Genomic DNA, 16675 nt, shown 5'->3' on the forward strand with positions numbered 1-16675 from the left:
GCTATTTACTATTTAATTTTTATTTAAAATTTTGAATTCAATTTTTAAGCAAACTGAATAAATGCGTTTTGAAAATATGATTAATTCAAAGAAAATCAAATAGATGCAAATGCTTAATAATAAAATATGCCTTGATTTTTGCTAAAATCTGTCCTGTTTTATTTATGTATGACTGACAAATATGTCACATTTATTAAGTTTATTTTTGTATCTGTGTATTCCAAATATATGAAAATTTTATATGCAATTCAAATACATAAAACTTAAAATTATGCCTAAATATTTTTCTGAGTGTAGATGACAGCTAATACCAATAAAAAAGTAATCAGGAACCAATAATGTACAGATTTATATAATGCACTTGTTGGTGTGGTGATCTTTTCTTACACCGCAGCTTACTTGCGTCCTTAAAACTGAATTACAACCAAGTTGGAATAAGATTTACACATATTTGGGTGATTCATAACCGCTCAGGATGTCTGAAACCGAATCAAGCGTGTGAAATGCATTATGTGCTGTCATCTATTATGAATGTTCCTCATATTCTTATTTAATTCACTGTCCTTCTAGAAAAAGCCTGAGGACATCGTCATCAGCTACCTGGTGTTCATCAAACTGCACTCTCAGGATCAGGATTACAGGAGCCTCATCACAAACATCCCTGTGCTGACTAATGAGGGCTTTCTCTGCCCCGCCGAGCACAAAATACACTTCTCCGAAGAGTACGGCAACATCCACCTTCCCAGTGTGCTCCCCGGTAAACACAGTACAAAAATTCACAAATAATTTCACAGGGAAAAAAAAAACAAACAAAAAAAAACTTTTGAATGGTTTTAAAAGATGTTTCTTATGCTCATCAAGGCTGTATTTATTTGATCAAAAATACAGGAAAAAACAGCAATATTGCAAAATGTTATTGCAATATAAAATAAGGGTTTTTATTTTAATATACTTTCAAATATAATTTATTCCTGTGATGCAAAGCTGAATTTTCATCAGCTGTTACTCCAGTCTTAATTGTCACATGATCCTTCAGAAATCATTCTAATATGCTGATTTACTATCAATGTTGAAAACAGTTGTGCTGCTTAATATATATATATATATAAAATGTACTTAATTAAAATATATGAATTAAAAGTAAAAATATTATATAACTAATTTAACTAATTAAGTATTGGTTGTTCCATAGTCATATTTTAACCATGTTTATACTATTTATCTGAAATATTTCATTTTAATTGTTTAATTGTCGTTTAAAATTTTAAGTTTAATAAAATTAATTTTGTCTATGCATTAATTAAGTGTCTATGCAATTATATGCTATTTAAAATGTAATTAGTCAAAATGTGTTCATTAAAATTACATTTTATTTGCATGTTTATTTATACGTTGTCTAGTTAAATTTTCACAATGAACCAATTCTAAGCAAATTGTATAAATGTGTTTTGAAAATGATTATTTAAATTAAATCAAATAGAATTATTTCTGAAGGATCATGTGACACAACTGTAGTAACAGCTGATGAAAATTCAGCTTTGCATCACAGGAATAAATTATATTTTAAAGTATATTCAAATAAAAAACATTATTTTATGTTGTAATAACATTTTGCAATATTTTTAAAATACAGCCTTGATGAGCATAAGAGACTTTAAAAAAACATTAGTCTTACTGATCCAAATCATTTGAGTGGCAGTGTATATAATTTTTTAAGATTCAATAAAAACAAAGTTGAAAATCAGAAATGGCAAATAATTATAATATTTAAATGTTAGAATAATTTAAACTCCACTTACTGAAAATAATCTCCTCATCATTGCATATTTAGATGTAGATTTTGATTAAAAAGTGCACCTATTAAAATAACAGCATATGTAGAAGTAGTTGTCATTTGTCTTTATTTTGTAATAATGTTCTCAGTCTGTGATTGTCCCAAATAAATGATTTGCGCTTCAAATGAAGCACTGAACTAGAAGTCTTTTGTAGGGACTTACAAAAGCATGAAATATGCATGCACACAGAGTGTTATGCAATGAAATTGAGTTGTTTCATAAGCAATTATGTTCCTTTGGTAGGTGTGGACTGGGTGCTGCTGGACGCCTGCTATCTGAGGGCCGACCGAGATGTGAGTGGATGGAGAGAGTTCTTCAGTGCGCTGGGAGTGCGAGACCTGCTCATCTTTAGGAAGGAGAAGCGCACCTTCACCATCTCTGAACTGGTGTGTAGATGTTTGTGTTTGACGGTCAGACTGAAGTGTGGCACCATGGGTGACATTTGACTCTTGAGTCAGGGGGGCAAGAAAAAAAAACGAAAAATCTTTTTCGGCTGTAAGCATTAAAACAACGCTCTACCGTTTTGCAGCGCATCAAAGCAGTCAATTAGAGCGCTGTATTTCAGCCCGACTTTTTTTTACACACCTAGGGCTGGGCTTCTGGCCAATTTTCACGTCTTAGTTTTTGATAGTTTTTCATATCTCCTGACCACTAGGTGGCACTGTGCCGAAACACTGCAGGTAGCCTCAGGTCATGCTTGTTATCACACACACCAAGTTTGGTCTCAATACGCCAAACCATTGCGGAGATATAGCCTCACATCCATTTTTGCATGCTTTTCGTAAAATTTGTTTGCACGTTATTCGAGAACGATTTGACCTATCAACTTGAATTCCGTAACTTTTTGCCAGCATGGTCTAAAGAGGATCTGAGCCAATTTTGGTGAAAATCAGACAAACCATCTAGGACGAGTTCGAAAAAGTATGTTTTTCAATCAATTAAAACTAGAAAAAAATAAATAAACCTTACTATTTTTGAACTTGACTTTTGGACATGAGCCAAGGATTCAGAGAAAAAAAGAATTTTGATTCTGCCTTACGTTTCAAAAGTTATTAGCATAAAGAAAGTGAAACTTTGTACAAATGGTGGCGCTAGAGATTTTGAGTTAGAGGCCCCTAATGAATGTGTTGGGCGGGAAAGAGTAAGGACATATTTTAATTATTTATTAATAAACTAGATCCTGACTCGCAATCTCGTTTTTGGACACGCCCTTAGAGAGAAATGCATGTTTTTGTTTTCGATTTGTTTTATTTCGTTACGTATGAATTTAAAGCTTTCTAGAGATATATTATCATGTCTGTAAGGCATGTATTCGGTGAGTTTCGGTTCGTTTTTGTGAAGCGCTCCTGTTCAAGAACGAGACGGCAGAAAGCACATTATGTTTGTTTTCTTTATTTTATAAAAGCACTGTTTGTAACGTTTTGTTGAGTGCACACAAATAACACGGATAATTTTAAATAGCTTCCACTGAAAAAATTCAAGTGATCGTGCTGGCGCCTCCATGTCCTGCAAAGCGGCTTTAGCTTCCACTCTCTGCACAAACTTAGCGTACATTTATCAAGTTTTAGCGTTTAAGCTAACATTGTTTTATACTTGAACTGTTTTATATCTATAGATTTTATTTTAGGCGTGATGATTTGACAAGGCAAATTTATCAAACAGACTATGATCAGTTTTCCGCTGGGTTCATTAAAAAAGAACAAAAAACATATTTAACAAACAAAAAATGCTTCAAACGTTTTTATAAATGAACTTATAAAAAAATGAAACAAAATATAATCACTTTGCCATTGCATACAAAACTGAACAATTTTAATAGCTGATTAAAAGGGGGCTGCCCCCCCCCTCCAATGTGGCCCATGCGTGTCACTATGAGGAAAACTAACGAAGCATGTCAGCTTCTCTTTTGTTATGTGTGCAGTACAACAGAGAGATCAGAAGCAGCTCATATTTCAGCCAATAGCTGCTCTCTAGAGCATTTTGTGACCTAAAATTGGCAGTAATTGGTTGTAATAAAAAGGAGAAAATAAAAGATGAACTCAACTTTTAGTGGCGCTTGTGGCCTCTCGACATCCTCTCTAAGATTTAATAGTCTTAAATAACACATCAACACACAGATGTGTCATTATGTTATCATGAAACAATAAACACTGATGAGATGCCCACGTCAAAAGAAATTTACAAAAGTGATTTTATGTCCATAGAGTAAAGTAAAGTGACTACTTTTAAGGTTTCAAATAAGTTTTTGGAGAATAAAATGTTAGAATTTGGTTGAAATAATCTTAAATTGGCATTCAGTGTAAGTCAATATTTATGTAAGAATGAAACAACATGCATATTCTGACTTGTACATATTAAAATATATAAAAAAAAACTAAGGGAGCATATTAAATTTGATTGTGTTTTAAATTAGTATAAAATTCTTAGTGACAAATAGGCAAAACCTAGGATAGTGGAAATTTTAAAATGTAGAATTACAACTAATTAGTATTTGGGGGTGAAAGTAATTCGTCTGATATTTACTTTTTTCTCAGAAGAACAAAAACAAAAATGCAATTACATTAAACGGAAAACTTTTTAATATTTTTTTTTGGGAAAAACAACAATTTAAAGCAGTATTACACTTATTGTTTTTATGCTTAACCCTTTTTTTGACCCATGTGTTAATTTTTAAATTGAAAATCTTTTTTTAAATTTTTAAATACATTTAAATCAGTGTTAAAAATCTGCATCATATAAAACAATTTATAAAATTGAAAAAATATTTTTCAATTACAATTTGAAATGCAGTTAATGTATCAATTACAAAGTTTAAATGCATTACTTCAAAAATATGTAAAAAAAACAAAACAAAAAAAAACCCCTAAAACTAAAAGAAAATAATTTCAAAAGCTACAGATGAATTTAGACATTACTATGTATAGCATAAAAATTTTGCTTATCTTTGTGTTTAGGACAATAAATTGCCAAATTAAAAACACATTCAAATATGCACACAAAATTGGCAAGGTCTTTTTACAAAATAAACATTAACTGTAATAATAATAAAAAACAACTACATTTATTTTTAGCTCTGCTAGTTGCCAAAGCAACATTTCTTATGTTTGTTTTTAGTTTAACTTGATAAACTATAATAATTGTAAATAAATAAACTAAAACTTAAAAATTAAAACTTATAACAAAACTTTTAAAAACTACATAGACAAACGAATCAAAATGAAAACAACAACAACAAAAACTAAAACTAATATGAAAAATACAAATCTAATTCAAAATTTAAATTATAATAGTATAGCAATGATACTAATGTGACCCTGGACCACAAAACCAGTCGTAAGGGTACATTTTTTTAAAATTGAGATTTATACATCTTCTAAAAGTTGAATAAATTAGCTTCCCATTGATGTATGGTTTGTTTAGGACAATATTTGGCTGAGATGCACCTATTTGAAAATCTGGGATCTGAGGGTGCAAAAAAATTCTAAATATTGAGAAAATCGCTTTTAAAGTTGTCCAAATGAAGTTCTTAGCAATGCATATTACTAATCAAAAATTATGTTTTGATGTATTTACGGTAGGATTTTTACAAAATATCTTCATGGAACATGATCTTTACCTAATATCCTGGCATAAAAGAAAAATCGATAATTCAAGATTCTATTTTTCTCAGAATTGCATAATACAAACTTGCAATTCTGAAAATAATGAAAAGTCGCAATTGCGAGAAAAACTGTCAGAATTGTGAGATAAAAAGTCACAATTGCTAGTTATGAAGTCAAAATTGTGAGATACAAACTCGCAATTCTGTCTTTATTTCTCGATATTGTGAGTTTATATCCTGCAATTCTGACTTTATAACTTGCGATTGTGGATTTATCTCATAATTCTGAGGAAAAAAAAGTCAGAATTGCGAGATGTAAACTAGCAATTGCGAGGAAAAAAAGTCCGAGTTGTGAGATAAAAAGTCACAATTACCTTTTTTATTTTTTATTCGGTGGCGAAAATGGGCTTCCATAAATGCATTTACCTAAATATATAAACATGCTTTCAGTAAGTCAGATGTTTTTTCAATAACTCAAGCTAATTCAATGAGATGAGTAACTCAGAGCTTGAGAATCTTTTTGAACAATTCATTAAAACAATCAACTTATAAAAGTTATTCATTTATGAATCAGATGTATTTTTGCATGTAACCAGTAAAGAAAATGTGTTAGAAAGGTGTGTTATGTGTCTTGTATATGGATTTGTACTGCAAACATCTTTCAGTGTTCAGAGGTGCATTGTCTGCTAGTAAATCTGCATTAAGTGTTCATCCAGACACTGTCATTGGCAGACGGATGTGAATAACCTTTTTAATCAGTGTAGTTTGTGTGTGTGTGTGTGTCTCAGGCGTCGAGCCTGTGGGCCGTGGAGAGCAAGCCGTGGTCCAGGCCTGCGGATGACCGGTATGTCATCGAGGATCAGCAGTGTGCTGAGTTTCAGACGCTGGTCACTGCAGATGATCTGACCGCTCACAGCAAACTACAGCAGAGACAAGCACTGATCAGCATTCTAGACAAGAACTGGGACACAGGGTAAATCAACACTGTTAATACAAGCTCCATATTAAACTATTCATGCATGCATGCATTCATTCTTTCGTTCACATATACAAACACACATACATACACACATACACATACTTGAAAGTTTTTTAGCATTAATAATTTTATATAAAGTATATACACTACCAGTCAAAAGTTTTTGAACAGTAAGATTTTTGATGTGTTTTAAAGAAGTCTCTTTTGCTCATCAAGCTTGCATTTATTTAAAACAAAATACAGTAATATTGTGAAATATTTTTACTATTTAAAACAACTGCTTTCTATTTGAATATATTTTAAAATGTAATTTATTCATGTGATTAAAGCTGAATTTTCAGCATCATTACTCCAGTCTTTAGTGTCACATGATCCTTCAGAAATCTTTCTTAATTGCTGATTTGCTGCTCAAGAAACATTTTTATTATTATTATTGAGTCAAGTACATTTTTTTCAGGATTCTTTGAATAGAAAGATCCAAAGATCAGCATTTATCTGAAATAAAAAGTTTGTAACATTATACGCTATACCATTCAAAAGCTTGGAGTCAGTGTAATTAATTAATTAATTTATTCATTTTTTGGGGTGGGGAGAAATTATAGAAATTAATACTTATATTTAGCAAGAATGCTTCAAATTGATCAAAAGTGATGATAAAGACTTCTATAATGTTACAAAGATTTTCATTTCAGGTTTATGCTGTTTCTCTGACAGTTTTATTCATTAAAGAAACCTGAAAAAATCTACTTCTAATTCTAAATTCTGCTGTTTTCAGCATAATAATAATAATAATAATAATAATAATACTAATAATAATAATAAATAATAAATGTTTTTGTAATACATTTTTTTTAATTATGCTAAAAAATCAGCTTTGATCACTGGAATAAATAACATTTTAAAATATATTCAAATAGAAAGCAGTTATTTTAAATAGTAAAAATATTTCAAAATTTTACTGTTTTTGCTGTACTTTGAATTTTAAAAAATGCAGGCTTGCTGAGTAGAAGAGAAACATCTTAAAAATCTTACTGGTTAAAAACCGTAGTGTATTTCCTGTTTTAATTAACATTTTAATTGGTAACACTTTACAATAAGGTTCATTAGTTAAACATTAACTAATGTATTAACTAACATGAACTAACCATGAGCAATACATTTGTTACTGTATTTACTAATCTTTATTAACATTAGTTAACGGAAATACAGTTGTACATTGTTTGTTCATGTTAGTTCACACTGCATTAACTAATGTTAACAAAATTTTAATAATGTATTAGTAAATGTTGAAATTAACATTAACAAAGATTAATAAATGCTGTATAAGTGCAGTTCATTATTAGTTCATGTTAACTAATGTGGTTAACTAATGTTAACTAATGAACCTTATTGTAAAGTGTTACCATAAAAAAAAATATTTAAACAATGAAATTTAAATTTTTGAATAAGTGTAGAATTTTCAAGTGACCAGTATCTGCCGTTTTGTTAATGAATTAGACTCTACTGTTCGTGCTTTATGATTGTTTTTGCCTATTAGACTTGTTTGCAACTTTTCATTTAATTTAGACGGTAAGCTTACAACTCGGGTAAAAACGGTTGAATAATGAAGAATAGCAATGAAGTAAATGCTTCCAAAATGCATTTGTTTGGATTGCGCTTCACTCCCATGTCACTATAACGGGAAACACCAAGCAGCTGAACTTCTAAACTCCGACGTAATGCCTTAATCCTTCATGATTTACAGCTGCTTGTGGAGAAATCCACTCTGCTTACGCTCGATCTGCCACAGTTACAGCTAACAGCTCTCTAGTCCAGATTATTTAGACTCTCCAGCTGCGTGTAGGAAATGGATATTAGTCTGGAATGCAGGTCACTCAAATATTGTGCTCTGTTTGGGCTGGCATAGGCTTGCATGACTGTAAAACCACGTCAGATGCTATTTGGGAAACATGCATCAATCTATTCTTGGTGGTTTGGTTTTATAATGCTCTCATGGAGACGTATAGCATTGGTTATTCATATGAACTCCTGAAATGTCATGTATTTGAATATAGCGCTGCTGTGGTTGAACTGCTGCAGCGTGTGACTCATCTTACTGTCCTCTGTCTGCTGGCCTCGCCTGAACTGCCTCACGTCGCCCCGCTTTATGCTCCAGTTACATTAATAAGCAAAATCACATCCACCCGCTCAGCTTCAGCCAGCCTTAGAGCAAATGTGCTGCTTGTAACAAACAGTGAGCTGGACCACTCATTGTTGTTTGCATTTATGAATTTGGCAGATACTTTGACTTTGACATCCCATTTGAGGTTTTATGATTTTATTTGAGTTTATGAATTTAATGCATTTAGACCAGAGATGCCCCAACCATTACCTTAAGTTTGGCCCACTATTATAGGACAGGAAAATCATGCATTTGAAGCACATCTTCATTTTTTATTTATTTCTACAGTTGGAATATTTGTCTTCTCCCCAAATTGAAGAACTGAAACACTTTAATATATAATTTAATAGGAAGGGTTATATTGACCTATTAAGATTTTGTTTAAATTTTCTTGTAAAATATATTTATTTCTATTTTATTGTAATGTTTATAGAGATAAATCACTGACAAATACAATTTTAACAATATTTCAGGTGTGATTTATGAGATTTGATCTATTTTGAATCCAAGGGTTATACTGACCTATTCAAATTTTGCTTACATTTTCCTTGTAAAATATATTTTTTTATTTTATTAAAAAGTTTTTAGAGGTAAATCAATGACAATTACAATTTAACAATATTTTAGGTGTGATTTACAAGATTTTATCTATTTTGAATCCAATTTTTCTTTGTAAAAAGCAAAAAGTTGATCATATTGATTTCAAACTGATAGTTCAACATACTTTAACATGTTCTGAGTTCTGATGGAATTAGCTACTAATTCATTAAAATGAATAACTAATTCATAATTGTGAATCTTTCCTGATCAATTTATTAAAACCAACCAGTCTTAAACTTTATTCATTTGTAAATAACAACCTTTTTTGCTTGTAACCAGTAAAGAAAATGCAATAGAAAGATGTACATTTTTTGGTTTGTTTTTACATTGAAATTTGACTGAAAATAAATTAAACATTTCAGAAAATTTTGCTTTTATTTATTTATTTATTTATTTTAATAAAACAAGTTGTATAAATTTACTTTGGCCCCTTGATTTTTGGCCCTTTGCATGAAATGTTTGTCCACCTTGACAATCTCTTATTTATTGTTGTTACAGAGAGAAATACTCGCAGTACCTCCGAGTTCAGGTCTACGACAGTCAGGGCCGGTCCGTAAGGGAGGCCAGATCCTCCTTCTACCATCTCCTCACGCAGCTGTCCTGGGTTCCCACACGCAGGCCGCCGTGGGATGAGAACCAGCCTGTTTCCTACCTACAACCTAAATCGGTCTACATCTTCTCTACGGAGGTGCACCAGCTCCTCGGCTCCCACGTCGATTACGCTTACGGCGCTCAGGTCCCCAGTGAATTCACCAGAGCAATAGGTACACATAAGTGCTCTTCAGAATTAAAAAAAAAAACCTGTGTTATGAGACTGAGCTGAGTTCAAACAGTAAATATAGCTGCAAGCAGCAATTACGTGGCCAGACCAACTTCACCAATGAGTAAAGGAAGCCATTTTAAGATGATTTTGGTCAAAATGATAAAAAAATAATGTAGAACTCCTAGTAATATGATTTATTGGCTTATCACTTTTGACCAACAGTTTGCATTGTTATCAAATCAATGTGGTGTGTTTAGTGTGAGGTGACAAAGGCACACACAAAGTTTGGTGTAATTATGTCAAAGCTTTGCAGAGATTAAGCCTCAGAGTCATTTTGGCATTTAGCCTAAAATTTCTAGCGGTGCTGTATGAAAATGGTTTCATCTATCAACATGAAAACCATAACTTTTAGTCAGCACAGTCTGGAGATGATCTGACTCGATTTTGGTGAAAATTGGACGAACGGTCTAGGACAAGTTTGAAAAAGTAGATTTTCAACATAAATCAATATGGCGGACAGGAAGTTCGGCCAACTTTGGTATAATAGGTATCCATGTTGTCGCATGACCCAAGGAATGTTTTGAGACCAGTTTCATTACAATAGGCTAATGCAATCAACAGTTATTAGCATTTTTGGAAATGTTCATAATTTATGGTTAATGAATGGTTTATTACTCTTGACCAATAGGTGGCACTGTTACCAAATTGATGTGGTGTGGTCAGTGAGAGGTGACAATGACACATAAAAAAATTTGGTGCAAATATGTCAAAGCTTTGCAGAACTACAGCTTCAGATGCAGTTGATGCATCTTTCCAGCAAATTCGTTGATGCGTTAAATGAAAACGGTTTTGAATATTGACACAAAATCCATAACATTTTGTCAGCATGGTCTGAAGATAATCCGAGTCAAATTTGGTGAAAATTGGACCAATGGTCTAGGAGGAGTTCGAAAAAGTTGTTTTTTTTAACAATAATCAAAATGGTGGACAGGAATTTTGGCCAATTTTGGCATAATTAGTATCAATGTTCTTGGCATGACCTGAGGAATAACTTTCATTACAAGTTATTAGTTATTAGCAATTTTTTAAAATTTCTTTATAACTTTTGGCCACAAGATGCTCCTCCGAATCTAATGAGACCAGTTTCGAGATTTTTGGCCAAACCATTGAGAAGTTATTAGCAAAATTAGCAATTTTTTGTATCTCCTGACCACTAGGTGGCACTGCACCAATACACTGCAAGTAGCCTCAGGTCATGCTTGTTATACCACAAACCAAGTTTGGTCTTAATACACCAAACCGTTGCGGAGATATAGACGCACATCCATTTTTGCGTGGTTTTAGTAGAATTCGTTCAACCATTATTCGAGAACGGTTTGACTAATCAGCTGGAATTCCATAACTTTTTGCCAGCATATTCTGAAGATGATCTGAGCCAATTTTGGCGAAAATCAAACAAACCGTCTAGGATGAGTTTGAAAAAGAAGTTTTTCGAACAATTAAAAATAGAAAAAAACTAAGCCACACGATTTTTGTGACATTTTGGTGGTGGACAAGTGGTGGCGCTAGAGAGTTTGAGTTAGAGACTCCAAGTTTGCTGTGGTTAATGTTGAGACTGTCTTCTATCAGTGTGCCAAATTTCACAACTTTCCAGTAAGTGGTTCTATGGGCTGCCATAGACTCGAGCAGAAACGAAACAAGAATAATAAGAACGTCAACTGTTTCAATACCTTCGGTGCTTGGCCTCTAATAATTGCTGATCAGTATGTGATCTTAATAGCTTATAACTTCAGTATTACACTTGTTAAGACAGTATTGATTTCTAGTCAGTATGGACTCAAAATAAACCCTTTTATTTTTTTAATACATACTTAGGCATACTTAAGTAATGCAAGTACTTTAGCATACTTAATGCATTCATGGTGTTACATGTGCAGTTAATTAATGCACAAAAAATAGAAACATTTGTCTGTTAACTTTAATTTTGCCCCATTTTTTTTAAACATACACTACTATTTTGTAAAGACTGGGGTCAGAAGTAATTATTAAAATAAAAGTATGCATACATTTAAATAAAGAAAATGATACTTACTATTACTATTCATCAAAGAATCCTAAAAAATAAAATGTTTCCAAAAAATATGAAGCAGCAGAACTGTTTTCAACACTGATAATAATCAGAAATGTTTCTTGAGCATCAAATCAACATATTAGAATGATTTCTGAAGAATCATGTGACACTAAAGACTGGAGTAATGATGCTTAAAATTCAGCTTTGATCACAGGAATAAATCACATTTTACAATATACTCACATAGAAAGCAATTATTTTAGATTGCCACAGTAATTGCATGCTTTGCATGTGCTGCACGTATTAGTTTATTTATTAAAAATTGAAAGATAATAATGATATTGTTTGATAAGTGAGATCTCTGATTTTAGTCCTTGAAAACAAAGTAGTACTTGAAATTTCATTTTGCAGTTTCTGTATGAACCCTGCTTTTAATTTTCTTAATGCATTCATGGTGTTACATGTGCGACTAATGCACAAAAAAAGGGAAAAAATTGATGTTGACTTTAATTTTGCACTCATTTTTGGAGCATACACTACTTTTCTAAAGATTGGGGTCAGAAATAATTATTAAAATATAAATATTAAAGTATACATAAATGTAAATTTAAAAAAATGTATACTTCAATTGATTAAGGATGCAATAAATTGACCAAAAGCAACAGTAAAGACATTTATATAGTTACAAAAGATTTCCATTTCAAATAAATGCTGTTCTTTTGAACTTTCTATTCATCCGTGAATGCTGAAAAATAAAATGTATAACGGTTTCCACCAAAATATGAAGCAGCACAATTGTTTTCAACGTTGATGGCAATCAGAAATGTTTCTTGAGCCTCAAATCAGCATATTAGAATGATTTCTGAAGAATCATGTGACGCTGAAGACTAGAGTAATTTTGCTGAAAATTCATCTTTGATCACAGGAATAAATTACATTTTACAACATATTCACATAGAAAACAATTATTTTAAATTGCAATAATATTTCACTATTTTTACTGTATTTACTGTACTTTGATGCAGGAATGAGACACACTGTGCGTGTGGAGGAGATGATTGACTATCTGAAGCGTTGGTGCATTAAAGTATCTGATAATCCGTCTGAGGAGCCTGAAGGAGCAGATTTCACCACTACTGTAGATCACATCCATACAGTGTATCGATACCTGTCTGCTGAGTGCACTAGTGTCCAGCTCAGAGATCTGTTTCAGTACGCACCTGCTGTCTTCATCGAGTATGACAGGTCAGATATACTGTATTTCACATATTGATGTGTGATTTAACTTTCAAAACTACTATGCATTTACAGCTGTGCTGGTTTGTTCTTGTGCAGGAATGATAACTGGTGCTCTGGGCGTTTCTATCATCTTAAGGAGGTTTGCTGGTCTGATCCGACAGGCATGTTTCACAGATACAAAGAGCTGATTCGACGGGCTGACAGCGGCATACAGGAGCCCAAAGTCCTGGCACCGTTTTATACTAATTTGCAGGATATGAAGAGCTTTTTCAAGGTCTGTTTTAGGTTTTATCATTAAAATCTGGCCGATACTGATGAACCAGAAATTATATTCATGTTTCATTTCATTTCAAAATAAAATAATAAAACTACAGTTGTAAATGTAGATATCACAGCATTATAATGTAAATGGATATTCATTTTGAGATTTGCGAAAGATTACATTTAAATTATTGTTATTAAAGATTATTATTGTTTTTTTAAAGGGTATATATATATATAGCTATTGGACACTAGAATGTACTTTATTAAAGCAGTAGTAACAATAATATTTTATTATTAATTATTAAAATATCTTAAATTGCATTAATATTATTTTTTAGGAATATCACACAAGTTTTACCCTAGTTTTTATGGTAAACCTCTATTTATTTGCCAAAAAATTTAATTGTTCAGATTTTATTTGCTTACATTCTGAAAGATCAATTGTTAATTGTTGATCAGTTGTTAAGGTTAATACATTTAATTAACACAATTTTTGATAATAAAATTGTATTAAATCATAAAACAGAGAATTAAGAAAAATTAAAACAGACACAGAATGTCTCCTAAAACACAGAATTTCTTAAAAACAATGTGTTTAATAGTGTACTATTTTTTTTTCAATTGATTTAATTGATTAGACTCCCTTTTTAAAATTAAGATTTTAGTAAACCATTAAAACAGATTCCAGAAAAATTAAAACGTGTTTATTAGGGTACCGTTATTTTTTTTTATTTTTATTTTTTTCAGTTGATGTAGTTTCTTAAAAAAAAAACAATGTGTTTAATAGGGTACTGTTTTATTTTTTTTAATGATTTAATTGATTAAACTTCCTTAAATTAAGATTTTATTAAACCATTAATACAGAATCCAGAAAAATTTTACAAACAACACAGAAATGAAAAAAAAGTGTATAAGGGAATTGTTATTGTTTTTTTTGTTTTTTTTTTCAGTTGATTTAATTGATTTGACCTCTTTTAAATTAAGATTTAAAAATTAAACAAACTGAATTTCTGAAAAAAAATAAAATAATAATAAGTGTATTAGGGTGCTGTTATTGATTTTTTTTTTATTGATTTGATTTAGTTTGATTAGACTTCCTTTTTTAAATTAAGATTTTATTAAACCATTAAAACACAATCCAGAAAAAAATGTAAACAAACAACACAGAATTTCTGAAAAAATAAAATGTGTATTAGGTTTACTGTTGTTGTTGTTGTTGTTGTTGTTGTTTTTTAATTTAGTTGATTTAATTGGTTAGACATGCTTTTTTATTAAGATTCAATTAAACCATCAAAACAGAATAAAAAAAATGTAAACAAACAACAGAATTTCTGAAAAATAAAACTTGTTTATTAGGGTACTGTCATTGTGTTTTTTTTTTTTTTATTCTGTTGATTTAATTAATTAGACTTCCTTTTTTAAATGAAGATTTCATTAAACCATTAAAACAGAATCCAGAAAAATGTAAACAAACAACAGAATTTCTGAAAAAATCAAAGGTGTATTAGGTTTACTGTTATTGTTGTTTTTTTAATTCCGTTTATTTAATTGGTTAGACTTGTTTTTTATTATTAAGATTTAATTAAATCATTAAAACAGTATCCAGATAAATAAAAAAAACAACAACACAGAATTTCTGAAAAAATTAAACACACATTTAAACAAAAAACACAAGTAAACACAAATAAATAAAAAATTAAATATATAATTCAATTGATTTGATTAGACGTGGTCTTTGATTATTAAGATTTAATGAAACAATTAAAGCAGAATCCAGACAAAATAAAATAAAGAACACAGGCTTTCATTGGTCCCATTTCAGCTGATAATTTATGTGGTACAAATCAAGTACCATTTTATATGGCAAATTCTGAAATAATTAAATTCTAATGAACCTTTATGATCATTGCAGTCTCTGAATATGCAGCTCAGTCCCTCTATGAAGCAGTACGTGTCTCTCCTGGAGGCTGTTTGCGAGTCGTCTCCTCGTGCGACTGGAGATGTTGTCCAAGACGTCTCTGTCATCTTCGCCAAACTAGGTAAAAACCAAATGATGTCCAGCTTAATCATCCATGAACTGGTGTTTGGATGTCTTCTGATGTGCTTCTGTCTCTCCTAAAGCTGATATATGTAAGACCCATGTTCATGGAGATCAGGATCAGGACACTCAGCTCATCCAAAACTACTGTGACTCTCTGAAAAGTGAGATCAGCTTAACCGTTTGTGTGTGTTTATTGAGCTGGTCATATCTGCAGATTTCTCATTTGATCTTTTCTTTATGGTCTTAACAGAAATGGTGTCTGATAAAAAGGTGTTTCCCACCAAGACTAGCGGTTGGGTAACTTTGGATCGTAAACCCATGATCTCAGACAATCCAAACCTGGAGAAGATCTTCAATTCGCACGATTCGGTTTTTCTGCTCAACCTGCCGTCCGCAGCCAAAAAAACAGGCAACAAATCCAGGCATGAAGGTAAACGTGTGTGCAATGCCTTTACCATGATTCTTGAATTGTAATAGTATTTTTTATTAAAATATACAGGTAAATGCCTGGGCTTAAATAAACAAACTTGAATCAACATATTTATTGAAAAAATTAGTGGCATAATTTGGATATTTAATTACTTCGGTTAGCCGGAGATGCAATATTTGCTGATACTTCAGAAAAATCTATATATTAATATTATTATGTTATGTACTATTTTACAAAACCATTTTTGAGAAAAGACACTACAAGCGAAACTAGTAATTAGTGGTCAACCAATAAATATACACTGCTCTACAAAAGTTAGGGATCAATAAGATTTTTACTGATTTTTTTTAGAGAGGTTTCTCATGGTCATTAAGGCTGCATTTATTTAATTAAAAATACAGAAAAAAATTCTGAAATATGATTACAGTTTAAAATAGTTGTTTTTATGTGAATATATTGTCAAATCTAATTTATTCCTGTGATCAAAGCTGATTTTTTAGCATCACTACTCCTATCTTCAGTGTCACTTGATCATTCAGAAATTGTTCTAATATGCTGATTTGCTGCTCGAGAAACATTTCTGATTATTATCAGTTGAAAATAGTTGCTGTTTATGGAAACCATGATACATTTTATTTTTCAGGATTCTTTGATTGAAAAAAGAACAGCATTTATTCAAAATACAAATCTT

General features: G+C 31.2%; 2 protein-coding genes across 4 annotated transcripts in view; one reads left to right on the top strand and one right to left on the bottom strand.

The window, feature by feature from the left end:
- abcc3 (ATP-binding cassette, sub-family C (CFTR/MRP), member 3) overlaps positions 1–16675 on the bottom strand; it is a 399896-nt gene that overhangs the window by 203882 nt on the left and 179339 nt on the right. The gene's annotated exons all lie outside the window — the stretch shown is intronic.
- Positions 1–16675, top strand: part of LOC141298280 (uncharacterized) — a 71748-nt gene that overhangs the window by 40966 nt on the left and 14107 nt on the right. Inside the window, exons 20-28 of the mRNA XM_073828790.1 lie at positions 571–757; positions 2079–2221; positions 6225–6409; positions 9675–9940; positions 13036–13255; positions 13346–13523; positions 15426–15552; positions 15635–15715; positions 15805–15984. Of these exons, the coding sequence (XP_073684891.1) occupies positions 571–757; positions 2079–2221; positions 6225–6409; positions 9675–9940; positions 13036–13255; positions 13346–13523; positions 15426–15552; positions 15635–15715; positions 15805–15984 (1567 nt within the window). The remainder of the gene's footprint in view (positions 1–570; positions 758–2078; positions 2222–6224; positions 6410–9674; positions 9941–13035; positions 13256–13345; positions 13524–15425; positions 15553–15634; positions 15716–15804; positions 15985–16675) is intronic.

The sequence above is a fragment of the Garra rufa genome, chromosome 22, assembly GCF_049309525.1.
Source record: "Garra rufa chromosome 22, GarRuf1.0, whole genome shotgun sequence".
Classification (NCBI taxonomy): domain Eukaryota; kingdom Metazoa; phylum Chordata; class Actinopteri; order Cypriniformes; family Cyprinidae; genus Garra; species Garra rufa.